General features: G+C 41.0%; 1 protein-coding gene across 6 annotated transcripts; it reads left to right on the forward strand.

The window, feature by feature from the left end:
- The first annotated feature begins 44 nt into the window (after positions 1-44).
- On the forward strand, positions 45-25,446 carry LOC127045286 (E3 ubiquitin-protein ligase NRDP1-like). 6 transcript variants are annotated; one of them, XM_050941262.1, is made up of 9 exons: positions 45-152; positions 3,939-3,992; positions 5,046-5,184; positions 7,639-7,865; positions 8,426-8,565; positions 10,431-10,593; positions 13,245-13,365; positions 22,403-22,645; positions 23,780-25,446. In XM_050941262.1, the coding sequence occupies exons 4-8, from the start codon at positions 7,660-7,662 to the stop codon at positions 22,637-22,639; spliced, it is 867 nt and encodes a 288-aa protein (XP_050797219.1). In that variant the 5' UTR covers positions 45-152; positions 3,939-3,992; positions 5,046-5,184; positions 7,639-7,659; the 3' UTR covers positions 22,640-22,645; positions 23,780-25,446. The 6 variants fall into 6 exon arrangements, with proteins under 6 accessions (XP_050797219.1, XP_050797222.1, XP_050797224.1 ...); XM_050941265.1 differs by lacking the exon at positions 3,939-3,992; XM_050941263.1 differs by having other exon boundaries at positions 67-136; positions 3,939-5,184.
- Positions 25,447-27,642: the final 2,196 nt, after the last annotated feature.

Genomic DNA, 27,642 nt, shown 5'->3' on the forward strand with positions numbered 1-27,642 from the left:
CATGCGCGTGCTGCCACTCAGAGTATGGCCGTCCTGCTGGGTTCATCCTGGTGTGACACGCAGCCGTCAAGCAACAGCAGTCGCAAAATGCACTGCTACTTGCCGTTGCGGCCGCGCTTGGAAACCAACCTGGAGAGTGGGTGGAGTGTGAGGTGCGGCGCGGCTGGGGCGCGGAGGGGGGGACGGACCTCCGCTGGGCGGGTAAGTGGGTCACTGGGACGGGGAGCGGTTAACCGTGTGTGGTGGGGCCCATCTCTAAGGGTTGGGGGGCGGGGAGCTCCCCTTGGTGGTCAGTCAGCTCTGCTCCAGATCCATCAGTGCCCCACCCACTTACCCAGATACAGTTTGTAAGAGTATTAACTGCTATTAAATAATGTAATTTAAATTACAAGAATCTGCTTTTAAAGTGTAATTTTTTTTCCTGTGTAGTAGGATACAAGAATTTGTTCCCCTTTGTATTGCCATTCAGTTTGTGTAAAGTGGTCGAATGTACTGGCCTTAAGACGAATAACAGCTAAAAACAAATTCTGAAGTATGGCAATAACATTGCTAGGCTCCACCTTTCACGGTTGTAAGAAAAGTTTTAGGTAGAAGTATGAGGGTAAAGTTCAGTTGGTGATGTCTCTTTATGCAAGTGTTGGCAGAGAGAGGAGCGCTTCTCAGTTTGGGATTATTCGGGAAATTAGTGAAACATGATACCAAAAACTTTTCATTTTAAAGCCTGGTTTCTCTCCCTTCGGGAGAAAAGTGTCTGTAAATTGTTGCAGAAGGATTACTGAATTCACATCTTACAGCACAAATTTGTATTTATCTTATCATGTGTAAAAGTAGTATGTGTCAAATGTGTGCATGTCAGGTTCAAACTTGCTTTTGACTCTAGTTGTTGGAAAATAGCAAACAATGAGTCTAACTTTAAAAAAAGATTCTGTGCTTATTTATAGTAGAAGGTTATATACCATCTTGATTTTTGCAGATTTCTAAATTTTAGTGGTATTTTATTCTTTCATATATACTGAAAATTAAATATATACTTCGCTGGAAATGTTGTAATGTTTGTAATTATTAAATAAATAATCATGTAATGGAGTGGAGAGTATGACACCAAGATTCATAGACTAGATCAGGGGTAGGCAACCTATGGCACATGTGCCAAAGACAGCACGTGAGCTGATTTTCAGTGGCACTTAGACTGCCTGGGTCCTGGCCATCCGTCCGGGGGTCTCTGCATTTTAATTTAATTTTAAATGAAGCTTCTTAAACATTTTTAAAACCTTATTTACTTTACATACAACAATAGTTCAGTTACATATTATAGACTTATAGAAAGAGATCTTCTAAAAATGTTAAAATGTATTACTGGCACGCAACACCTTAAATTAGAGTGAATAAATGAAGACTCGGCACACGACTTCTGAAAGGTTGCTGACCCCTGAACTACATTCATAGACTCTAGTACTGGAAGGGACCTCGAGAGGTCATCAAGTCCAGTCCCCTGCCCTCATTGCAGGACCAAATACTGTCTAGGCCATCCGTGATAGACATTTATATAACCTACTCTTAAATATCTCCAGAGATGGAGATTCCACAACCTCCCTAGGCAATTTATTCCAGTATTTAACCACCCTGACAGTTAGGAACTTTTTCCTAATGTCCAACCTAAACCTCCCTTGCTGCAGTTTAAACCCATTGCTTCTTGATGGGAGAGTTTGTTAGCACTTTTGAGGAAGGATTATTATTCAAAATGATCTTGACAAATTGAAAATTGGTCTGAAAGCAACAAGGTGAATTTCAATAAAGACAAGTGTGAAGTACTAAACTTAGGAAGAAAAATAAATGCACAGCTACAGAATGGGGGATAACTGGCTAGGCAGTGGTACTGTTGGAAAGAATCTGGGGATTATAGTGGTTCATAAATTGATTGAGTCAACAATGTGATGCAATTGCAAAAAAGATTAATATCATTCTGGGGTGTATTATTAGGAATGTCATACGTAAGATACAGGAGGTTATTGTTCCATTCTACTTGACACTGGTGGGGTCCCATCTGAAGTACTGTCTCCAGTTCTAGACTACCACTCTAGGTAAGATGTGGACAAATTGGACAGAGTCCAAAGGAGACCAACAAAAATAAGAATTCCTGACCGATGAGGAAAGTTTAAAGAAACTGAATCTTGAGGAAAGACCTTTAGTCTTGAGGGGGGAAAAAACGACACATTCGCTTTTACTAGCCGTCACTTTAGACCAAAATTTGACACTAGTTCCCCAGAATTTCTTATCCTGCTTATAAATTATGTAAGTCAAAAATAAAGAATTATTAAATAATATGCTAAATAAATGCTTTGTCATCTTAAAGTTCCTGTATTAACTATTCTCTTGTGTCTCTTATTTTTGAGTTGTTATCCCACATTTAGATATCAGCACACTGAGAGCAATGACTATAAATAAGGATCAACATTCTGACTAGTTGGCACACATTCTTTTAATGTAATATTACAATTATCCTTACATTGGGTTTACCTCGGAGATTGGAAAATGGTCACTTTTTCTTTTTAATAAATTCTGGTTTTATGAGTATAGTTGTTAGGCTAGGTATCAGAAGAACGTGATTGTTTTTTAGCACTATACATTTGCTTGCACTAATGCTTTTTATTTTAAATCTAAACTGCATCTTATGGTCTGGATATAATTTGTTAGTTAGATAAGAATGTTTCATCAGTTCAAGCAATTTGACCTTACCAGACTTCAGTTGTAATTTTTTTTATATAGTATTGTTTTTTATTTTTAATTGAATTGATCTGAACATAAGATTTAGTGTCCATTTACAGGAAGACTAAAGCTGTGATCTTGTAAACTCATGTTAACCTACTGGCCTTCTCTTTTAGCTCCTCATAGAGTCTATTTGTTGTACAGTAACTCCTTACTTACAGTCGTCAGGGTTAACATTGTTTCGTTGCTGATCAATTAGAGAACATGCTGGTTACAAGGAAGCATTGCGCAACTTTAAATGTTGTTTGGCAGCCGCCTGCTTTGTCTGCTGCTTGCAGAAAGAGCAGCCCGTTGGAGCTGGCTGGTAGGGTCTTGGAACCAGGGTGGACCGGCAGCCCCCCTCAGCTCCCCGCTCCCCTAAGTTCCCTGCGTGGCATCTGCCCAGCAGGCTATCAGTTGCCGGCCAGTTCAGCTGTCCCTCCCCCCACTGTCATGTGATGTTCCTGCCCTCTGCCTTGGAGACAATGTGAGCTTACAATGGGAGCTGTGGAGTCCGTGTGTAGGGCGGAGACCCTCGGCCCCCTGTCACAGGGGCCTCAGAGATGTGCCTGCTGCTTCTGGGACAAGTAAACCTGTTCCCCAGCATGCTGGAGGTGCGCCTGGATGGGAGGGGGAGGAGTTTCTCAGTGGGGACCATGGAACCTCCCTTGTAAGCTCATTGCTTCTTGTCCTAATAACCTTATCAGTACTCCCTCATGTGCTAACCAATTGCACTACTGGAGCACACAGAGACTTTAGATGAGGACTGAAGGATGTTGTCCATATCCAGACAGTTCAAGTGATTTTTCCTAACATAGGCGGATGGGATATCTGAGGGGAATTCCAGTTATCAATTTTGACATTACTTATTTGGCAAAAATAAGTTTGTGAATCTAGAAAGTTGTAACATTGTTTCATGCTGTGAAAGTAACAGGTTGGGTTTGATTTAAATTAAATTAATGACTTAAATCACTAGTCAGGAAGACTCGATTTAATCATGGTTTTCTACATAAAAGTGCATTCTAATTGATTGTTATAACCTTAATACTTATTCTTCACAACTCAAAGATAGATGTAGGTTTCATTTTTAGAAGGTACATTTTTAAACAGTGATTTATTTTGAAAACTTTTCAGATTCGTTTTACAGCTATATCAGAAAATGATTGAATGATTGGTTATTTCATTTATCAAAGGTAATTGAAGCAGATATTTATGAAGTCATTGAGAGGTGATCTCCAATTCAACAGGTTAATCAATATATGGAGAATTTTCTTGCGATGCTGGATTATGAGGAGAACATCACCAGACAGACATTTAAATTGTTTTATTTAACTAAAACAACAACGTTAAGTATTCTGGATTTTTTTCTTCAACAGCAAACATATAATATTTTAATAAAAGAATCATATGCCCCTCACTTCTCATATTTATCTCCAGACTACTTCTCCTTGTCCAAAACTATTCCATTCAATACTATACCATGCCATTCTTACTTCTGCACTGCTGCTGGCGGCAGCTCTGCCTTCAGAACTGAGCTGCCAGCCAGCAGCTGCCGCTCTCCAGCTGCCCAGCTCTGAAGGTAGTGCCGCCGCTGCCAGCAGCAGCACAGAAGTAAGAGTAGCAGCCCCACAAGTCCCACCCCCAACATAGTTTTATGACCCCCATCCCCAAACTCCTATTTGAGTCAGGACCCCTACAATTATAACACCCTGAAATTTCACATTTAAATAGCTGAAATCATGAAATTAACTGTTTTTAAAATCCTATGACCATGAAATTGACCAAAATAGATGGTGAATTTTGTAGGGCCCTAGTCATTAAATAATTGTTTGAATATCTAAATTTATTTTTTTTAATGCTTAAGCTGCGTAATTTTGGGCAACTGAAAGTATAAATTGATAAAAATAAAAATGCTTTCTGTCAAAATTATAACAAAAATAAAATACTGTAGTCTGGACAGGGCCAAGGAAAATAAGGGGTGTTTTTAAAGTATGGTAAAATATTTTTATTAATGCTTTTTAAACAACACTTAGCGCCTAGTGTAGATATGCCCTCAGTGCTATGTATTGTTTAAAAATGTGTTAAATTAACACCTATTAGCTATTTTTTCTAGTGTATATGAGCCATGAGTGACAGCGGGCTAAAGTGTTAAACATACTATAAAGTAACCTTTCAAATGTATGCCACTGTAAAGTTTAGTTTTAATGGCTATAAGAACGGTAGTCTGTTTAACTGCTAGCTGTTTAAGCATGGGGATCTGTAACTTAGGAAACACAACAATTGATTCTGTTTCTTTTTAGTGTTCTTGTAGAAAATAACATAAAGCAATGAAGAGATGATAGAATTGGGTGATTTAGTACTGCTGTCTCCTCTGAAAACCATAATTCCAAAGCATTTATGTGGAAAACTGCATGGTATGAATGTGAATTAAACTAAAAGGTAAAACATTTAATATTTTTATATTTATAATGAATAAACATCTTTATTTAGAAATTCTGACAACTTAGGAAATACTGTTTCATGATGCTTGACTGTGTTGCAAAAGTAATTTTTTATGATTAAGAAGAAATGTGCAACCTGAAACATATTTTATGTAATTAACCATCTTGATAAGAATTGTTAGACTTTAGCCACATCTTCCTTGACAGAATTGTACTAAGGTACAGAAGCTTGTTTCTTCTCTTTCATATAACTTTCAACTTAGTTTTAGGGCTATCTATCTTATAAAACTCACATGTATTATGGCAGAGCTGGTAGCACATGTCATGGTTACAAGGCTAACGTCACTTCTTTCTCCTTTCTGGTCTCTCTCAGTTCAACCCTCTCAAGTGTCAGACTGAAGCCTTTACCTATCCTAGGATGGAATTCTGCATTTCTCTCACTGTTAGACCAGGCCCTGAATTACAGTACAGATGGTATCAACCATGCTTTCCCAGTAGGACCAACTGATTTCTGATGCCTGTCGTCCTTCCTATCAAAGGTCTTTGATCAGGGTATCCAGTGACAAAACAGACTTCTTCAGGCCAAAGTATAGTTTATTAATTACAGTACAAACCATTTTTAAAAAAAGAGATTTTTAAAATATTCTACACACCTCTATCTTACATAAAAGCTAACCATGGCCTGATAGTAAACTATACAGGACTAACTTCTTCAGATTCCTCCCTACTTCCCCGCCCCAGTGCTTGTGCTCTAGTTTGTTCCCCGAGCCCCCTTGAGAGAGAGCCTTTTTAAAACTGCTACAGTCCTTTTGATCTCTGCTGTCCATGGGCCTTTTCCTCTAATGGCTTTCATCTCAAATGTTTGTGGAGAAGTGGCTTATCTTAAGCCATTCTATTTCCTTCCTGGGTGTTGCTCCATACAGTCCCTTATAAAACTGAACTAAAATATTTATAAAGTAAACATCCCAATAACCCTGTCAACATACAGTATTCATAAATTACAGAATAGCTCCATGTCTGTCAGTGTTGGGTATAATTAACATTGTCCCTTAGACTTTCCATTGTAAGACCCTGTTTTCAGTTGGTTATAACTTTTCCAAACTTAAACGATTTGGGCTGAAATTTTCCATGCTGGGTGTGCATCTCTGCCTGTTTTTTTGGGCAAAGTTCAGCTAAAACAGTTCAGCCATTTTTTAGAATGTAGTTAGGGAAAAATAAATTGTAACTTTTTAATATGGGCAAAACATCTGTTTTATTAAGGAGCTGTAGAGCCTCCATGCTTTAGAGCAAGGACTTGAAACTTTTTGAGGAGGGAGGTCTCTCTGGTGTCAAGGATATGTCTTTTGCCATCACCATGAAAAATTTGGTCTAGTTATATGATTCGAAAGACTGCAGCTTGCACAAACTCAGAGGTTTGTTAGAGTTTGGCTGTGAAACCAAAGATTCAAAACTGTCCCAGAACAAGCCTAAATAACAGGAAAAACCCATGAAAACCAGAAAATATAAGCAGGAGGTAGGGTTTGAATTTCTACACCATGATGCTGGGGGGTGGGGAAAGGTGTTCCATAAAAGAAACCCCAGGGGGCACAGTTTTAAATAAATAAATAAATAAAGGCAGCTCATGCGACATATGGAAACACCTACAGGCCCTGGCTGCCTAAAAATGCGAGCCTAGCTGCTCAAAAAGCAAGCAAGAATACTTAGCAACCTGCATGGAGCATGCTTCAGTCCAGGGCTGCAGAGTCCAAGCAGAACTTTCTTTGTAGTTACTCTTCTTGGCTGTTTCCAGCTGCTGTGGTGTCATGTACAGGAGCTGAGGGCTCCACTGCCTGTACAATCTTAATTACGCTCCCTTGTACATATGCATTATGGTACAGTCTGTAAATACATGATCATATACTATTTTTTCTGGACTCCCACGTCATTCAGAGAATGGGTTGTTGTTAACAGTTCTTCTTATGCGTATAAGAAGAAACATACATAAAATTAAGTTACCTGTAGTTGACAGATACACACAAAATCGTATGGATAAGAAGTACTCAAAGGTGTTTAATACTGTCAGTAAAAGCATTGTTTTACAAATTTGCAGAACTTTATACAAATAAAGGTAAAGAAACAGGAATCAGGTTCTGACATTTGAACAGTGGTTTTTCTGTAATTTAGCTTTAAATTTTCAGTTACAGAATAAATCTTCAGTTATTCTCTAAATAATCTCAAAAACATTGTGCAAATGCAGAATTAAACAGCAATCTTTCACAGTGTCCACAGGAATCACATTTTGTAATAGAATTCAAAACGAGAGAGAACCTACTAAGTTAATCCTCTCTGTTTTTACCAATGTGTCTGCTTTCAAGACCTTTCCTTACTTTTGTGTATTTTGCAGCACCAAGCATTCTGTCAGTGCTAAATAATTATTGATCAGTTACTAATTGCTGTTTTAACATTATAATAGGTTGGAAGTCTGTGGAAAAGAATGGGTTATGATATTGAGCGTTTTGTTGGCTATGTTAATGAAGGACTTTTATGCTGTATATGCCGAGATGTATTAGAAGACCCCTTACAGGCTCCTTGTGAACATGCTTTCTGTACTGCCTGTATACATGGATGGCTTGTTCATCACAATAATTGCCCTGAAGACAGACAAGCACTTGATATGTCTGTGCTACGACCTCTCTACAGGTATGTAACAAATCTGATTGTTGAAGGGATTTTTCTAAAGCCTGATTTAGGAAATTAGGTTAGTATAACTATGTCACTCAGGGCTGTGAAAAATCCCACCCCTGAGCCACGTAGTTAAGCTGACATTAGTCCCCATGTAGACATCATTAGATGGACAGGAGAATTCTTCCGCCTGTAGGAGAGGAAGTCCCGTCAGCATAGGTAGCGTCCATAACTGAAGCTCTACAGCAGTACAGCTGTGCTACTGTAACATTTTAAGTGTACGCGAGCCCCTAGTTAGTACTAAAGACTTACCGGTAGTTTTGAGACCACTCAATAGCCATTCTTCATGTTTAATTTACATGTTTAATTTTGAACCTTAATATTCCTTTATCATAGCTTTCACCACTCCCAACCATCAAATGTAGTTACTTGAATGGTGAAATATTTTGAACCGAGCATATGACCTTTTTTCTTGTGGAAGGTAGAATCCCTGAAATGTGGCAAAAGTCAACTACTTTTACAGTGTTGCAGGAATTTAAAAAAGAAGAAGAAACAAAGTAACTCTTTTCTGTATATAGATACATGAAAAATGATCTAAATCGACTTCAGCTTCATTGTAAAAACGGAGAGCGTGGTTGTGAAATGGTTTGTTCTCTAGAATCTATAGACAGACATGAGAGAGAATGTGAATACAGCCAGATACCCTGCTCAAATGCTGGTGAGTAAAGTTCAAAGTTGAGGCTTTTGTTCAGAAAATTGGTATCTGTCATACTTAATCACAATAGGGTGGCAGCGATGTACATTCATTCACTTCTATGTTGCGTTCCACATTGTGAATTTCTGAGTTCTAGACCATATTCATGCTAGACCAAAAAAGATTGAAGTAAGCTTTCTTTATGGCAGGCGGGTAGGTACTTCTGCTTGCACATTCCTACACAGACATGGCCTCTGCAATATGGTTGCTTCAGTTTAACTGGCAAAACAAAACAAAAAAGAGCCAAATAAAAATTCAAAAGATAATAGCATGCTAAGCAGTTGAGAGTTTGCAGAAATTTTTTTTAGACAATGGATTTGCTCTCTGTTGTAATGATTGTCATCCATCATCAGTTTTTCCTTTTTATGTGAAAATTAACCAGAATGAATTTGAATACTGGACCCCTAATTTATCAGAATACACAGCAATGCATGGTTTTTGCTTTCTGCCAAAGTATAATTTGTCTAATACTCAGCTTTTATTACTCATCTGATTGTGGGTTTTTGCATGTGATGATTGAACCAGCTTTTTGGCCAATTTAGCATTTATTACATTAAACAGAATTACACTATAACTTGCTGCTTTGCTCCTTTTCCAGAAGGTAACTCAAACTTTAGCCAGTGTAGGTAGGGCTGAGTATGTATCTGAGAAACCACTGTTTGGTACTTAATATAGGACAGGAAATAAGTATTTCTGCGTTCTGTTCCCAGTTATGCTGCTGCTATGTTGCCTTGGGCAAGTTATTTACATTTGTGTGTTTCTTAATCTGTAAAATGGAAGTAATAGCTCTTTCAGAGAGATGATGTGAGGCTTTTGAGATCTTCTAGTGAAAGGTGATATGAAAGTGCAAAATATTTTTATTAAATTATATAGGTGTTTGTCTTAATCAGAAGTGCACACACCCTGAAACCTACCACTTGCAAGGTTTTTATAGCACATTTTTGTTTGTGCTTGTAGTTAGGCCACCTCTGCTAGGTGATATTTTTTGCTTGTCTTTACCAGCCTATCTGCAATACACTGCGCTTGCTCATGGTGCCTTTTATCTCAGACTTGTCAGGTGGGCAACCCATTATTTGAAGTCAGAAATGTGCACAACTTCCTTACATTTACTATAAAAGTAAGAATAAACATTTATACCATTATTACATTTGACCTCACAAACTTTGAAGGCTTTTGATATCCCTAAGTTATTTTCAATTTTTCCCCTTGCTTTAGAACTGTCAATATAATTTAATTACTTCACAACCCTCCTGATTCCTTTTGTCCCACACCCTGCAGGAGTTGCGACCCATTGATTGAGAAATACTAGTCTAGTAGTAGGTAGGGCACAAGCGTAGCGGTGAAGAGAACCAGGTTCTAGACCTAGCTCTGTCGTTGATTTGCTGTGTGATCTTGGACAAGTTGCTAAGGTCCAAAATTTTCTCTAATCTTGGGTGCCAAATTTTTGATACTCAAACCTTGTCTAAACTGGCATTTTTCTTACTATCTCCATCCACTGCTGTTGGTGGTGGAGTAGGGCTGTGGCACAATAGTGTAGGCCACCTGTCAGTATTTTTTCTACTATCCATGACTTACACTAGTGTTACCACCAGTGTTAGAGCAATGATGGGAGACTCGAACAAAAAGTTTTAATGTAGACAAGGTTTTGGGACCTATAGGTGTATCTCTTCATGCTGTAAGGGAATCACTTTGTTTTGACAGATTTGCATATGACCAGTTCTATGCACCATGGTTTGTTTGCTTGCTTGGGTGTTTTTGCCTGGAATGGACTATGCTTCTGTTAATTGCAAGTGATTTAATATTGCCTTAATTTACTGTTTCCTGTTCAGGTTGTCCAGTTCAGATTGAACGACGTAACTTAGATAGCCATTTGGCAGTGTGTGAATACCGGAGCCGTGAATGCCCTAATGGTTGTGGTTATAGCATTCTCAGGGCAGAAGACACGCAGCATAATTGTGTAGCAGAGCTAAGAACAGAATTAGAACTGCTCCGGTAAAATACTACTTCTGTTTCCTGGGTATTTGTGTTTAACCTGGGCCTAAAATCACTACACATAAGAGACGGTTCCAAGTACTAGCTCTTTTAATTCTGATATCTAACCCATAATGTGTAAGTCACTTGGTATTAACTGGTGAGGATATTTTTAAAAAGCCATTAAACACTTTAAACTCTTACTGCACTTTTAGTCTGAGTTAGTTGAATTAATTTGATTAGCCCAGAATCCTAATGAATGGGGATTGCAATTATCCAAAATTATGTGATGGTTACATGAAAGAATGAAATACATACAAAGAACTAGACTGAGGCCATTAAATCTTTTCACTTTTTACCTCAGTCTGATATGGACCCAGAGCCAAATTATGAAGTAAGATTTATTATTTAAGATTTTTAAAACACTTTGGAGATGAAAAACTCCAATTATATTTGGCAGTTATAAAGTTATCAGAGATGAGAGGCAGGTGACCTACAAGTTCAAGCTTGTACTTAGGCCTAAAATGCTGGAAGACTACTAATACTTATCAGTGTTCGTCTTTACTTTCTGTCTGTCTCTCTCTTTCTTCTTGCCTCTTCCTCTTCCAGTTTATCATTTCCATGATCTTCCAGCAGTTTTGTACCTCTTCCCACCCCTTCCTGCTGGTACCTTCTCTCTTGCTCCTTTGGTCAGTGGAGGCCCCAGCTCTCCTGCACTTTGCTGGTGACCCAGGTTCAGTTCCTGGTAAGTGCAGCAGGAAACAAGTGAACTTTCCTGATACCAATAAAATGCCAGACTGCTGCTCAAAACTCAAAAGGTTAACCTGTTAATGATTCAGTTTTGGCTATCACTGTGTTTAATAACTAAATGATACTGGTTTTCCTTCTCCCACAACTACTGTCATTTCACATCCACAATAAACCAACCAAGTATGCTATCCTGAGCTTAACATGTAGCTTTCTGTATTATGTCCTTGTTTCAGAATTCCATTCTCCTTGGGTTAAGTGGAATGACACAGACTGAGGCATATTCATGCTTTTTATTTGAGACGTATTACATTTCTCCTAAACTACTGCACAATAGTATACTCTTAAAATAAAATTAATCAAAATGACAGTTTGGATGAAAGGAAATAAACCATCCAAAGCCAAAAAAAAGTTAGTCTATAGCTTCTGGAATTATTTCAGAAACATCTGTCTTGGAGTTCTGTATTGCAGCCCGTCACCATAGGATCTGAGCACCAAGGATCTCTGATATTGATGCCAGGACTAGAACTTGCACATTCTGTCGAGAGAGATCAAAACCCCTAAATAGGTACATACTGAGCAAGAATACCGTTTGTCGGTAAAACACACTCAACTTATCTCTAGAGAGATGTGTAACACAAGACTATAGCAGAGCTTTAATTTAGGACTAGATTTGGGCAAATCATGAATTTTTTGGGTTCATTGGCAATTCCAATTTTAAAAAAAACTCATTTTGTTTTTGTTTTAATTTTGAACATTTTTAATGTTTAATTCTTTTAAATAAAAGGAAATTTCTAAAGAAACGGTAGTTTAAATGTTTCAATTTTTCTGTTTAAATCTAGAAAGTGTCTAAATGAAACATTTTCGTTTTGGGGGAGAATTTGCTTCGGTTTTTTTTTTCCCCACTTAACTGAAGCAACTCAGTGAAATCAGCATGAATTTGCAAAATCTTTTGGTGGTGTTGAATCTGCACTTTTTTTCTCCTGAGGAGAAAAGTTTTGGTCGAAAAATTTCACCCAGTTGTATTCAGGAATGATGTGGCTATTTAGCAGCAGTAGTTACTCTGGTACTTGAAAGTCTAAGGCCATGTCTACATCTAAAATTTTGCAGCGCTGGTTGTTACAGCTGTATTAGTACAGCTGTATAGGGCCAGCGCTGCAGAGTGGCCACACTTACAGCAACCAGCGCTGCAAGTGGTGTTAGATGTGGCCACACTGCAGCGCTGTTGGGCGGCTTCAAGGGGTTTTGGGGAAGGCGAGAGCAAACCGGGGAAGGAGACCAGCTTCGCCGCGGTTTGCTCTCGCGTTCCCCGAACAAGCAGGTCTCCTTCCCTGCGGTTTGCAGGGTGGTTCGCGGAACGCGAGAGCAAACCGCGGCGAAGCTGGTCTCCTTCCCCGGTTTGCTCTCGCGTTCGCCGAACCCCCGAGCAAGCAGGTCTCCTTCCCTGCGGTTTGCAGGGTGGTTCGCGGAACGCGAGAGCAAACCGCGGCGAAGCTGGTTTCCTTCCCCGGTTTGCTCTCGCCTTCCCGGAACCACCCAGCAAACCTCAGGGAAGGAGACCTGCTTGCTCGGGGTTCGGGGAACGCGAGAGCAAGCCGGGGAAGGAGACCAGCTTGATTACCAGAGGCTTCCTCAGGTATGCTGGGATACCTGCTTATTCCACGGAGGTCAAGAAAAGCGCTGGTAAGTGACTATACTTGATTACCAGCGCTGGATCACCAGCGCTGGATCCTCTACACCCGAGACAAAACGGGAGTACGGCCAGCGCTGCAAACAGGAAGTTGCAGCGCTGGTGGTGCCCTGCAGATGTGTACACCTCCTAAGTTGCAGCGCTGTAACTCCCTCACCAGCGCTGCAACTTTCTGATGTAGACAAGCCCACAGGTATAATGGTTAGGTTTAAAAAGGAAAAATATACTTTTTTAGGTCAGAAATGATCTGCAGAGTGGAAGAGGCAAAGCATGAAATGGAGTCCAGATTAGATTCACAGAGAAGGCATATGGTGCAAAAAGAGAGTCTTCTGCAAAATGAAATTGAAGAACTAAAGGTAAATAAGTTCCAGTGTCATTTGTAGAAATGTGTTTTTATTTTCTACCCCTCTCCCAAAGGTCTAGTTTTTTTGCTTTTTCAAGTAGTGGGGAGTTTGTTATCCTAATTCACTAGAGAAGATACAGTCCTACATTCCAATGGTCTGAGCCTTTCTTTTTCAAATAATTGCAGTGTTGTGGCCCTGGTAAAGCTCCCCTGCTGGACATTCACCAGGTTGTTGTTTTGGGCCCACATGTTGGGGCTGTGTGCTTTTAAGCTTCCCTGGGTCTCAGTAGGCTCCAGCATGGTCTCTCTGGCCTTTCTGACGCAGGTTTTCTGTCAGTTACCCCTTCGGAGAATTGGCATCTAGGAGTCCAGCTTCACTAGGTCTCTACAAGTAGTGCTGACCCCAAGATATCTCAGTATATTAAGCACATTCTTGCCTACAGTTCCACTGTATGGGCACGCTAGCAGACACTTCCTATCTTTAGGGATACGTGATAATTGAAACACTCCAAATCAGTAAATTTCTTACTTGATGGTAATTTCCTTTCTGCTAGCAGCATCTCCCACAATTGTAAGATGTATTGACTAGTCCCCTCCTGACTGCAGTTTCTGGAGGCAGTTCAAAGCTATTGCACAGCCTGTGTGAGCCATGCCCCCTTATCCAGCCTGCTGACAGATGATTCATTTCAAAGCTGTGTAAAAAACTCATAGAATATGATTACTAACAGTAACTTCAGTGCTAGAAAATAAGTGGGCTACAGCCTATAAACATAACTATCAAAATTAAATACTGTCTTCTGGCTAGGAAGCCAACCAGGGAGAGTAGAATTGTGGGAGATGCTGCTAGCAGAAAGGAAATTAAGAGGTAAGAAATTTACCAATCTGCAGCTCAGTTTCCCACAATTCTGATACATATGGAAATTAACGAACAATGAACAGAAATGGGAGAGATAAGAAAAACAGAATGAGATAGGATGATCCCCCTTGAGTTAATTACCCAAAATAGCAATGCTATTCCTAGCCCAATGCCTGCAGCATCTTCCTGCAAAAGAAGACCTCCACAGAGAACAGAAAGTCAATTTAGGGTCTACTAAATGTAACCTATGACCATATTGCTGCCCTGCAGCTCTCGACAGTGGAAGCACAAGCTCTTTCCACCCACAAAGTCATTCTAGATATTGTAGAGTGTGCCTTGGTGTCTTTATAAATGCATAGCTTGATCCATCTAGCTAGTGATAACTTGAATACCCTGAACCCTTGGCACTTCGGATTAAGAGACAAATAAGGAGCCTGATCTTGTCAATTTGGTATGGTTGATGTAGATCTTTAGGGCTCTTGTAATGTCTAATATGTGACACAGCTTTTCTGTCGGGCGCTGTGGCTTTGGACAGAATTAAGGGAGGACAATCTCCTGTGTGGCATGGAAAGATGATTTCACCTTAGGCAAAAAATGATTCTGGTATTCTTAGTACCACCTTGTCATCATGAAACACCCAGTGGCATTCCTGCATGGCTATAGCTTCCTGTTCAGAAACTCGTCTAGTAGACATGATGATGATGATCTAAAAAAGAGTTTTGATAGGTGGAATGGAGATATTGATGTCAGTGGCCCAAAACGATGTGTAGTTAGGTCTTTTGGAAAGATTGGTTTAACCACAAGTTTAGTCAGTCTAACTACTCTGAGAAATCTGGATATCTGAGGGTTCTCTGTCAAGGAGTCAGAGGATGTGGTGAATAGGATACTCCTACAGCTGACACCAGGCACTGTGAAGCTAGTCCCTTGTCTGTGCCTTCCTGAAGAAAGTCCAGAATAAGTGAGATATCAGGATCCTTTGGATTTTTGTTGTTATTGACACCACACACCAAACCTAGTTTGGATAGAGGACTAGGTCTTTAGGGTTGAAGTCACCTGGAGGAGAATATTGTTCTCTCTCTTTCAGGGATAGTTCTAGTGTGACTAATGCTTCCCTCTTGATTGCAGGCTATCAGTTGTAGATGCTCTAGATGGAGTAATGGGCTTTGTTAAAGGATGTCCGGTCTCACTGATAGCTACAGTGGTAGTTGCAATTTCATTTCTCTCAGATCAGAGAACCATGCGTCTGCTTGGCCAGCGTGGAGCTAGCACTGTCACCTTTGCTTCTTCTTGCCTTACCTTACTTTCTGGATCACCGTTCTTAGAAGTGGGAAGGCGTATAGAAGGTCTTGCAGCCATATGTGCAAAGAAACAACCATCCCCAGGGATTTCGGACCTGCTTCCCTAATGAAGTACTTTGGCTGCCTTGTCTTCTTGTTATTGGCAAATAGGTTGACTGCCAGAACAATGAACTTCTGCGAAATCCTAGTAAAGATTTCCCAATTCAGGCACCACTCTGAGTTGTTGATGGTGCATCTGGGGAGTCAGTCTGCCTTTTAGTTTAGCTATCCTATTATGTGTTTTGCTCTTAAAGAGTTCTCTGGCCATCATTTCTGCGTGTAGAGTTACACTCATTGTTTCCACTTGGTTGTTGACATATGGCACAATGATCATGTTGGCCAACTGGATCAGAATATTTTCATCTTCTGGGTAGTTCTGGAACCTCTGTTGGGCTAGCTTGGGAGCTCGGAGCTTCAATAGGTTGATGCTATGGTATCTTGCGCCTGGATTCCAGCTGCCTTGCACTGTTCTGTTCCCCTGCTGTGCTCTCCATCCTGTCAGGCTGGCATTGGCCGTGAGTACTTATGGGTCTGGAAGGCATATGGAAAGTCCCTTGCAGACAATTTCTGGGATTGTCCACCATCTTAGAGAGTTCAGCATCTGGTTGGGAATGGATCTTGCATGTTTTCTAGTGAATGGTTCCGTGCTTTTAGGAAAAAGACCTGAAGGCATCTGAAATGAGACCTTGCCAACAGAGTGATTCCTGTATTTGAAACTAAGAGGCTCAGTAGTTTTAAATATTGAGCTATGGGTGGAGTTGCACACTTTACCAACATGCAGGTTCTGGATCTTGTGGAATATGTCTAGTGATGGGTAGAATCATAAACCGTAGGGTTAGAGTGGACCCCAAGGGTCATCTAGTCTAACCCCCTGCCAAGTTGCAGGATTTGTTGTGTCTAAACCATTCAAGACAGATGGCTATCCAGCCTCTTTTTGAAAAGCTCCAGCGAAGGAGTTTCCATGACTTCCCTGGGCAGTTAGTTCCACTGTCCTACTGTTGTTACAGTTAGGACATCTCTCCTAGGATTTAATCTAAAATGAATATGCTGTAGTTTTGAAACGGTTGTCTAGGAAGTGATGCAGTTAAGTGCCTTGATACCTGAGCCTGGCATCTTGGTGAAGAGCCTAGGAGCTGAATGGAAGCATTTGGTACTGGTAGCAGGCTGTGCTGTGCATAAATCTTAGCAGTCTGTGGTGGTGTAGTCATTTGGGAATGTAGAGATATGCATCTGCTAGATCCACAGGAGAAAAAAGTCCCCTTGAGACAAGGATGCTACCATTGAAACTAGGGTCTCCATCCAGAATCTCACTTTCTTCATCCATTTATTGAGTTGCTTGAGATCTAGGACAACTCTTGAGTCCCCATATGCTTCTGAACAATGAAGAGAATGGAGTATAGTCCTAAGAATCTTCTGAGGAAACTTTTCTATTGCTCCTGTGTCCAGGAAGAAAATAATAAGCTATCAAGAAAAGATGGGAGCAAAGTGTACCATCGTTTGACTGCAGCTGGAGAGGCAGAAAATCTGTCAGCAGGCTGGAGAAGGGGATGTGGTTAACATGGGCTGTGTGACAACTTTGAAACAGCTCCAGAAAATGCAGACAGAAGTGGAATAACCCATACATTGCAGAATTTGCAAAGGCCTGGTCTACACTACACGTTTAAACCAAATTTAGCAGCGTTAAACCCATTTAACCCTGCACCCGTCCACACAACGAGGCCCTTTATATCAATATAAAGGGCTCTTTAAACCGTTTCTGTACTCCTCCCCGACGAGGGGAGTAGCGCTGATATCAGTATTGCCATGTCGGATTACGGTTAGTGTGGCCGCATATCGACGGTATTGGCCTCCAGGTGGTATCCCACAGAGCACCATTGTGACTGCTCTAGAAAGCAATCTGAACTCGGATGCACTGGCCAGGTAGACAGGAAAAGCCCTACGAACTTTTGAATTTCATTTCCTATTTGCCCAGCGTGGAGCTCTGATCAGCACGGGTGGCGATGCAGTCCCATAATCCAAAAAGAGCTCCAGCATGGACCGTACGGGAGATACTGTATCTGATCGCTGTATGGGGAGACAAATCTGTTCTATCAGCGCTCCGTTACAGAAGACGAAATGCCAAAGCATTTGATATAATCTCCAGGGTATGATAGACAGAGGCCACAGCAAGGACTGAGCACAGTGCTGCATGACAAGCGTAACAGAAAGCCATAGAATCAAATGGACGCTCATGGAGGAAGGGAGGGGGGACTGAGGACTGCAGCTATTCCACAGTCCCTGCAGTCTCCGAAAAGCATTTGCATTCTTGGCTGAGCTCCCAATGCCTATAGGGTCAAAAACATTGTCCGGGGTGGTTCAGGGTATATCTTGTAAATTTATCCCCCCTCCACCGCCCCCCTCCCCCCCGTGAAAGAAAAGGGAAAAAAATCGTTTGAAAAATGGCAAGAATGTCACCGTCTGTCTACTGCATGCTGCTGGTAGACGCAGTGCTGCAGGGCTGAACAGCAGCATCCCCTCCCCTTCCTTTCCTGATGGCAGACGGTACAAAATGGTGGAAAACCGTCATCATCTCATGAGTGCTCCTGGCTGGCCTTGGTGAAGTCAGCTGGCGGCGCCTGGGTAAAAATGGGAATGACTCCCTGTCATTCCTGGCAGACGGTACAAAATGCTTGGTAACCGTCCTCATCATAGCAGCTGGAGCCTGAGCTCCATCAGCCCCTTCCCCGCTTCGTGTCTAAAGAAAAGATTCTATACTCCCTGGGCTATCATAGCAGTGGAAGGCTGCGCTCCTCTCGCCCTCACCCTTTAAAGTCCTGCCTGGACTATCATAGCAGCTGGAGGCTGCCTCCCCCTCATTTTATCTCGCTAAAAAACTCTGTTTCTTATTCCTGCATTCTTTATTAGTTCATCACACAAATGGGGGGACATTGCAACGGTAGCCCAGGAGGGTTGGGGGAGGAGGGAAACAATGGGGGGGGTTGTTGCAGGGACACCCCCTAGAATGGCATGCAGCTCATCATTTCTGTGGGGCTCTGACCCAGAGCGGCTGTGCTCTCTGGTTCTCTAGTACACTTGCCTCATATTCTAGGCAGGACTGACTCTATTTTTAGACAAAACATAAAGAAGGGAATGACCCGGGGAGTCATTCCCATTTTTGTCCATGCGCCCCCGGCCAACCTCAGCGAGGCCAGCCAGGAGCACCCATGACAGCAGCAGACGGTACAAAATGATTGTTAACCGTCATCACCAATTTTCAATTGCAAACGGTGCAAAATGACTGATAACCATCATCTCATCACCAATTTACAATGGCAGACAGTGCAATAGGGATGGTAACCATCTCTGCTACCTTGCAAAGGCAAATGAATGTTGCTGTGTAGCACTGCAGTACCGCCTCTGTCAGCAGCATCCAGTACAAATACGGTGACAGTGACAAAAGGCAAAACAGGCTCCATGGTGACCATGCTATGGCATATGCCAGGGCAATCCAGAGAAAAAGGGCACGAAATGATTGTCTGCCGTTGCTTTCATGGAGGAAGGATTGAGCGACGACATTTACTCAGAATCACCCGCGACACTGTTTTTGCTCCATCATGCATTAGGATCTCAACCCAGAATTCCAATGGGTGGGGAGACTGTGGGAACTATGGGATAGCTACGGGATAGCTATCCACAGTGCAACGCTCCAGAAATCAACACTAGCCTTGGTACATGGACGCACACCACCGAATTAATGTGCTTTGTGTGGCCGCGTGCACTTGACTTTATGCAATCTGTTTTACAAAACCAGTTTATGTAAAATCGGAATAATCCTGTAGTGTAGACATACTCAAAGGTTCCAAAGTCAGTCAATGTTTACTTTAGATAATATCAGAAATATACAGAGCTAGACAAAATAATAAAATACCTATCCACATTTCCCTTCCTCAGATTCCTGAGCATTCTTTGGGCTTAGGTCAGAGGCTTCTCTGGTGTCCAGGATCCTCCCTCTACTCCACATGGCTTCTTGGCTTGATGATGGAGTTTGTCTGAGGGTATGTCTACACTACAAAATTATGTTGAATTTTTAGAAGTCGTTTTTTAGAAATTGTTTTTATACAGTCGATTGTGCGTGTCCCCACACAAAATGCTCTAAGTGCATTAAGTTGGTGGACTGTGTCCACAGTACTGAGGCTATTGCCGACTTCCGGAGCGTTGAACTGTGGGTAACTGTGAGTAGCTCTCCCACAGTTCCCGCAGTCTCCACTGCCCATTGGAAGTCTGAGTTGAGATCCCAATGCCTGATGGGGCAAACACAGTGCCGCAGGTGGTTCTGGGTACATGTCGTCAGGCCCCCTTCTCTCTCCCTCCGTGAAAGAAACAGCAGACAATGGTTTTGCGCCTTTTTTCCCTGGGTTACCTGAGCAGAAGTCATACCACAGCAAGCATGGAGCCCGCTCAGCTCACTGTCACTGTACGTCTCCTGGGTGCTGGCAGACGTGGGACTGCATTGCTACACAGCAGCAGCTCATTGCCTTTTGGCAGCAGATGCTGCATTACAATTGGTAGCCATTGTCGTCGTACTCTTGGGTGCTCTTTTAGCTGACCTCAGTGAGGTCAGTCAGGGGCGCCTGGGCAGACATGGGAGTGACTCAGCCAGGTCATTCCCATTTTCTGCCGAGCACCCAGGAGCTGATAATGGATTGCAGTTGTACTGCACCGTCTTCTGGCGAGCAGCCAGAAGATGATGATGGCTAGCAATTGTAATGCAGCATCTTCTGCCGAGCACCCAGGAGATGACAATGGATAGCAGTCATACTGCATCATCTGCTGCCAGCCTAGGATGTAAAAGATAGATGGAATGGATCAAAAGAAGAAATTGACCTGATTTGTTTTGTGAAAGCAACAGCCTGCTAAACCCAGGGTTTTGAGTTCAATCCTTGAGGGGGTCATTCTGTGTGACAGTTGTTTGTGTTTCTCTTTGATGCAAAGCCACCTCTTTTGTTGATTTTAATTCCCTGTAAGCCATGTCATCAGTCGCCCCTCCCTCCGTCAGAGCAACGGCAGACAATTGTTTCGCGCCTTTTTTCAGTACAGAACCAAACACAAAACCAGGCAAGGAGGCGACGGCAGCGCGGTGATGAGAGTGATATGGACATAGACTTCTCACAAAGTACGGTCCGGGCAATGTGCCCCGGCAATGTGCACATCATGCTGATGAGTTCTGCATGAGCTCTGCATGGTCACCTATGCTGATCAGTTCACCACGCTGGCCAAACAGGAAATGAAATTCAAAAATTCGTGGGCCTTTTCCTGTCTACCTGGCCAGTGCATCTGAGTTGAGAGCAGTCACAATGGAGCACTCTGGGATAGCTCCCATAGGTCAATACTGTCGAATTGCATCCACACTACCCCAAATTCGACCCAGCAAGGCCAATTTCAGCACTAATCCCCTCATTGGAGGTGGAGTAAAGAAATCAATTTAAAGAGCCCTTTAAGTTGGAAAAAGGGCTTTGCTGTGTGGACGGGTCCAGGCTTAAATTGAGGTAACGCTGCTAAATTCGACCTAAAATCGTAGTGTAGACCAGGCCTGACTCTCAGATCCCTGCAGCAGTGCCCGCCCTTCCTTTCTCTTCAATGGCTGGTGACAGACCTTCTGTCTAATAACCTCCAGTCCCCTGTGTCAGGTGACCCACCCATCACCTTGTCAGGTGTTCAGTCTCCCATATCTGTTGTTAAGTTACCAACCCCTGGAGTTCAGACTGGGCTTGCCTGGGGAAGCAGCCATCTCTTTGTCAAAGCTAAACAACCCTCCATTGTTAGCTCTGTGCAAGTTGCAAGAATTTCTCTTGTCACCTTCCGTGGGTTTTAGCTCAATATGGAGGCAAAAGACAGCAGAGAAGGCAAACAAGTCGCACATTCAAATGGAGTTTGCAGTTTGACACAGATGTGCAGAGAGAGTCCCCAGAATCAAACAGGATTCATAAGCTATACATAGTCATATTCCCCAATTTGTAACATGCAGCATTTGTTTAAGCCTGGGTGCTTTAAATACAGGATGCATCAGTGCAAGTCAGATATACTTTAAAAAAAACAGCTCCTCTTCTCATACTATTTAAAAGTAGCTCAGTATGGATGGAAATATAGGAACCTATGTTCTGATCCTACACTCGCACACTGCAGTCAGTGGTACTTCGTGTGAAAGTTAGAGTCTGCTACCTACATGGACCCAGTTGCTGGATCAGGGCCCCATACTCTAACATAGTGTTTGAAACCAGTTTAGCTAGAGCTGTGTTCAGACTCTGTTCTAACTTGCTTCAAAACCTATGTGATATAGCTAAAGTAAAAAGCAGTGGAGAGAGAATGCATTATCTAACGCATTCATCCAGCTTTTATTCTGTAACACGAAAAATATAACCATCAAAACCCAAGACTGTTGAGCCTTTGTATGTTTTAAGGTTTCTTCGTACTGGATTTGAATAAATATATTGGAAGATCATAGATGCAAATAAGTCACAGAGCTCTGTCCTGAACACTTTTGGTTTTTGGATAATGTTCATTTGGGTTTTGAAATGCAGAACATAACCAGCAGCCAGTGAAATCCACTGGTACATCTGTGATCAGTCAGATTTGCACTATCATGGCTCTCACAGACTGGAATATTTAAAATGAGTGCCACAGCAAGCGGAAACTGTGCTGCAAATCAACAAAATTGTTGGTTTAGTGGTGTATCAAAAATTGCAGATTCTTTCAGCTGTGCCTGGTCTTCATTATTTCTTCTCCTATACGCAGTAGTCATTTCAGCTTCAATACCACCATTATTGGAAATGTATTTATATGACCTCTTATTTTAGTCTGTTTTCACACATGCTTTTTAGAGTCAGATGTCACGAATGATGTCTGAAGTGCGCTCCCTTATGGCTGCAGAGAGACAGCATCGTCAAGAGCTGGAGCAAGCAGAGCTCGAAAAGCGTGAATTAATGGAGCTGCTGAAAGGCCTACAGAAAGACTGCCAATTAAATAATACAGAAGGAAACAAGAAATCAACAAGCTTTCGCCCTCTAACACGACTAGAGAGTGTGAAACGAAAACCCAGGGAAGTTACAGTCATCTAAACAGAAGTAAGCTCACAGACACATAGGAGTCTGCCTCCTGAGAACAGTTAGAAAACTTTGTATTAGTTCTAAATTACCTCTTTTCTATCTAAATTCTGAATGGGTCAAAAAGAGTGGGGGAAAACACAAGTTTTTGTATCTAGCACACTTTGCATACTATGCAAATAGTAAAACTAGTTTTTAATCATTTGGGAGAAGTTGTAGGCCCAATATTAGTTTTTAAATGTCCATTAATAGTATATTGGGCATTACAACATGCATTTAAAAGGACATTTTCAACTAATATTTTTGTATACCAGGAGCTCTTAACCTGTGGTCCTCCCTGGATTATTTACAATAGCTTCCTTACAGACCTGGAAACTAGAACATCAACTAGGTGAAAGGGAATTTTTTTTTTCACTGCTACTGCAATTTCAGTGCAGTTAAGGCTGGTATATGACATCTTTTTTTCTCACGTGTGTATAAGCATAATGAATGATAGCAGCTGGAATGTATTCTAAGATTCTAGGAATAGTATTTAAGTACTTCAGTCAAGCCAGCAGGGGAAACTAGCAAATTTGGAGATATTTGTGTCCTATAAAAACACTGTACATCACAAAGGAATGGTGGTTTAAATATTCCTAATTCCAGACAGTTGCCACCAGCATACAAGAGCTTTAAACTAGGTCAGTTTGGACTTTAGAGTATTTGGCAGTTTTCCTTTAATCTCCAATCCCGTCTTAGTTTTTCATCGAGCTAGCTGTTACCAAAACCCGTGATAGTGCAGAATTTTAGCAATGCAATCCAACTCACTGCCAAGCTGTCGAGAATTCTCCTTCATCTGTTTCCATCATGAAGGACCTTGCAGAAGATTGTGTTGATGTTGAAAACTTGTAGGCATTTGTATTGACCAGGATCGCTTAAATACTGTTACTGCCCTTTCTTGCACCGCCAATGCTTTTATTTATAATTGTGCATATTCAGAGGTCTGCTTGTTATCAGTCTGGGTGAATTGTGTATACATTTCTTTGGTGTGAGCAATCTATTAGCTGTTTTTACAAGGACTCTAAGGTTTAATACTGCTGACTATAGAAAGATATACATGTCTTTTTTAAACACATTAAAAGCACCTGTTGAACATCTTTAATTTTCTTTTGACAGGTATGACAAAAGCTACTTGAACGTTTTACCCACACCAGACCTCAAATTTATACAAAGGACACATGATCAGGTGGACATTTATGTTGATACTAAAATCTGGAACTAAACAATGGTAATAATAGACCCACGGATCTTGAATCATGGGGTTTCTTACATTTGAGGACTGCAGGACACTTTGCCATATTTGAGCTCTCCAGATTTCTAGACAGTTAGACCCTGAGCATGTGGGTGAAACCCACCAGCCAGACATCTAAAATATATGCATGAGGAAAGAGAGCTCCATGATGTTACAAGGGTTTATGCAAGTCTCCATGCCTGGCTTGGTTATTTTTTTTCCCTACTGCGCGTAATACTAACAACCTGCTGAAAGAAACAAGTAGAATGTTAGTGACTGCAGTAAGTCTGTTGTGGAAGCAGAATTAGCACTTAAGGATTAAGACCTGAGGATATCACTAATATTTATCAAATATTTTATTCATTTAGTACATTGTAGTTTCACTTAACCCAGCTAACCCAATCACTTAAATTGAGTCAGCACATCTTTCAAGACACAGCCCTCTCTGGCTCTTGCACCATCAATTCCCATTCACCCTTGCAGCTCAGTTTTTTTCATAGAACCATACAGTTCCTATGGAACAAGTAGTGAGCCAGCCTAGACTGCTGTTGCTGCATATAATTGCTTTCTTTCTTGAAATGTAGCAGTAGAATAGTGTTCAATGAGCGCCTGTTGGCTTCAATTACTTTTCTGAATGCAAGCCTTTCAGGAGAACCCTACATCTGCTGTGTACCTGAGTTGCAATGTACCAGTTTGCTTGTAAGCACCCATGTAATTTTAATTAGGCTGATTCTAACATTAAGTTACATTTTCATCTCAATCATTATTGTTCATGTGTGTTAGCAGATGGTTCACTTAACATCACAATTGCATGGCAAATTTCTTTTCCTTATTAGTAGCGGATGAGTGAATTATGTAGCCAGGTAACACATGCAATTATTGTAAACATTTTAGTTGCAAAGTTATTGTATTATATACATCTTAAAAACATTCTTAAGTGCTTTAAAAAGTTGTTTTTAAAAAGTGACCCTCAGACAGTAAACAGGTCCTGGACTATATTTAAATAAGAATCCTTGTGAAATTTGCTACACTCTTCCCCTGGAATGTGTTTTTGATAGTCCTTCTCTACAGATTATTTGTTAAGGAGTCTGGGATAATTTATGTGGAATGGTGCCAGCATTTTCCTTTCTCATGAATATCTTTTGGATAGACCCATAGAGTTTATCCTTGGTACATAGGGGGATCTTATGCAGTTTTCTCATATTGACAGATGCCTTTCTAAATACCTATAAGTCTATGCAACTTTTATATTAACAAATGAACTTTAAAATGTCTTCCAGCCACATGGTTCATTGCCAAACTGAAATTAGATTTTTTTTTTTTTACATTTAATAAAAAATGGGAAATGGGCTCAAAAGTGGAATTTGGGGGCTAAATGTCATATTGTGTCTAGAAGAGAGCTAACACGTAGCTTGTAACCGTTTGATTTGCTCTGTGTATGAAAGTTGAGCTACTCAAGTGTTCATAAAAGTAGTTTATTCATTTCGCTTCTCTTCTTTTCATTATGGAAGATCAGGTGTCCTCCCCTTGCCTAATAAAATAGTGAAACATACATGCAAATAAACTTGCTTTCATTATTCCCAGTGTACTTCACTCAACATGCAGGAGAGTGAGAGACTAAACTACTGTAATAGGGGACAGGTACTTTATTAAAAGGGACATAAGGAATAGGGGTCATAGTTAAAGGTCTTTGTCTGACCCGTGACTGGGATACATTAAATAACAGACAGGGCTAGCATTTGATCAAAACAGTGCTCTCCTCAAAGACTTTACATCTCTTCACAGCTGGGAGTTCTTGCTGCCATTGTCTCGGGTGTAGGCAAAGGCAAGCAGCCATGCTGAAGGGAAGATGATACAGGCCTCAGGAGTTACAGGTGCCTAGGGTGCAGTAGGGAGGGGGTCTAGGTCCTGCTTAGCAGGTATTGATTCAGGATAAACAGAACTTGCTATCCACTGCTTAAAGGGTTCTCATCACAAACTGTATTGCAGTAAGGCCTAAAGACCCCTTCTATTGTGGGTAGGCCTTTGTGTTGGAAACGATAGAAAAACAGGATGCCTCAGTCTCTGCCACCCACAAGAGTGCACTCTATGGCTGAAACTTTCTAGATACTCTCTTGCTTTGGCAGCAACACCATCTACCATTTGGCTTTTCTGAGAGGCATTATGGAGCTGGTAGTAATCTTAATCTATCATGTATTTCATTTACCTCCTCTGAGGGTAGAGTGTATCATTGTGCTAGAAACTGCACAGTGGAAAAAATTCAATTTGACAATTATCTTAATGAAAATGGACATTAACTAGATCATAAAGTGGCAGATCTTGCTAGAGAACATTCTACCTTAGATAGTGGCTGTTTACAGTTTTACTAGGGCCACAGTGGTAGAAAGAAGAAAATCTGGTGCACACTGCTCCTTTACAATAAACTTAGAGGTTTGTAAAGTATGCAATACATGAAGATTACATACATGCTCATTCTTAGCTAGAACACCTGGAGTTTTATAAAGGAACATGCTAAATTAGTCAGGAATGACCAAACCATCTTTAGGGAAAGTGTCTCATTATGACACTGTCAAATTCAGAAGTCCCACCCTTTGAAGGCTCCAATTTGATTGTGGGGAGTGCTTTGGTACAGAGCAAAATGGCTGATATGTCTTAACTTGTGCAAATATGGATGCTGCTGCACTACATTTTTACTCTCTCTCCTCTTGCTGTCTGGAGCCCTGTTGTTTCTGTGTATTTTTCCCCACAAGGGAGCCAAGCTTGAGGCCTAGGAACTTTACATTGTTTTACAGCCCTGAACAATTAACCTAGCTAGGGTCCAAAATGCAACACTAATACTCCTGAACTAATATTAGTCCCCAACTCTGCAGTTACTCCCTCACACACAAGCTCAATGGAACTTCTCCTGTGCAAATATTTTCAGGACTAAGGCCACAATCATTAACTGCCTAATAGCATTGTTGCTGAACTGAGTGAACATGAAGAGCAAACCTGACCTACCGGTCCTGTCGATCCCTGAACGGCTACCTACACAGGACTGATGAGGAGAGGAGTAAAGGAACCAGACTGTTAACCAAGGATGTTCTCATTATTAAAATAAGATGTAACAGCACAGTAAAAGCCACTATTAGCTAACAGCTATATGGCAGAAATGTACCTAGACTGATTTAAATAGTTTCCACTTCAGCTCTTAACAAAAATAACACTTTAAACATTCAACGATGACTTTTGGTGGTCTATATAATAGATTTCCATTAGGAAAAAAAACAGGTACTCTAGCTACTATAACATTGCCTCATTTCTCCTTAGAAGATGTCAATGGGACTGCTTGCAAAGAAAGCTGCTATTTAGCACTAATCTGGTCCTTTGGCATTAGCCACTTCCAGTGCTCTAGTCAATTAGAAAACAAAGTTCCAAGTTAAATTAAAAAGTGGAATTTAATGTTTTAAACCTGAGTTGCTCATGGTAAGAATTCAATTTAAATGTATCAAAGCAAGTAAATTAATTTTAAACATAGCATTTACAGCATGATTTCAAGTTAATTTAACCTGGAGAATGAATTCCCACAAATATTTAAGTCCTATGCAACTACAAGGCCTAGAACTATGTTTAAAGTAACTGTAGACATACTGCTCATTTTCAAGTTTGACTAATGACTTACTGAGATTTTGTTCACCTCGATCAATTTTACCAGCCTTTTATTTTTTAGTTTGAAAATGACACGCATGACATGCTGTATTTCAAACTT

The sequence above is a fragment of the Gopherus flavomarginatus genome, chromosome 2, assembly GCF_025201925.1.
Source record: "Gopherus flavomarginatus isolate rGopFla2 chromosome 2, rGopFla2.mat.asm, whole genome shotgun sequence".
Lineage (NCBI taxonomy): Eukaryota > Metazoa > Chordata > Testudines > Testudinidae > Gopherus > Gopherus flavomarginatus.

Coding starts and splice junctions, on each gene's coding strand:
- LOC127045286 (XM_050941262.1), top strand. CDS start 7,660: ATGGGTTATGATATTGAGCGTTTTGTTGGCTATGTTAATGAAGGACTT. Junction 10,594..13,244: donor ACAGAATTAGAACTGCTCCG/GTAAAATACTAC, acceptor ATACTTTTTTAG/GTCAGAAATGATCTGCAGAG. Junction 13,366..22,402: donor ATGAAATTGAAGAACTAAAG/GTAAATAAGTTC, acceptor CATGCTTTTTAG/AGTCAGATGTCACGAATGAT.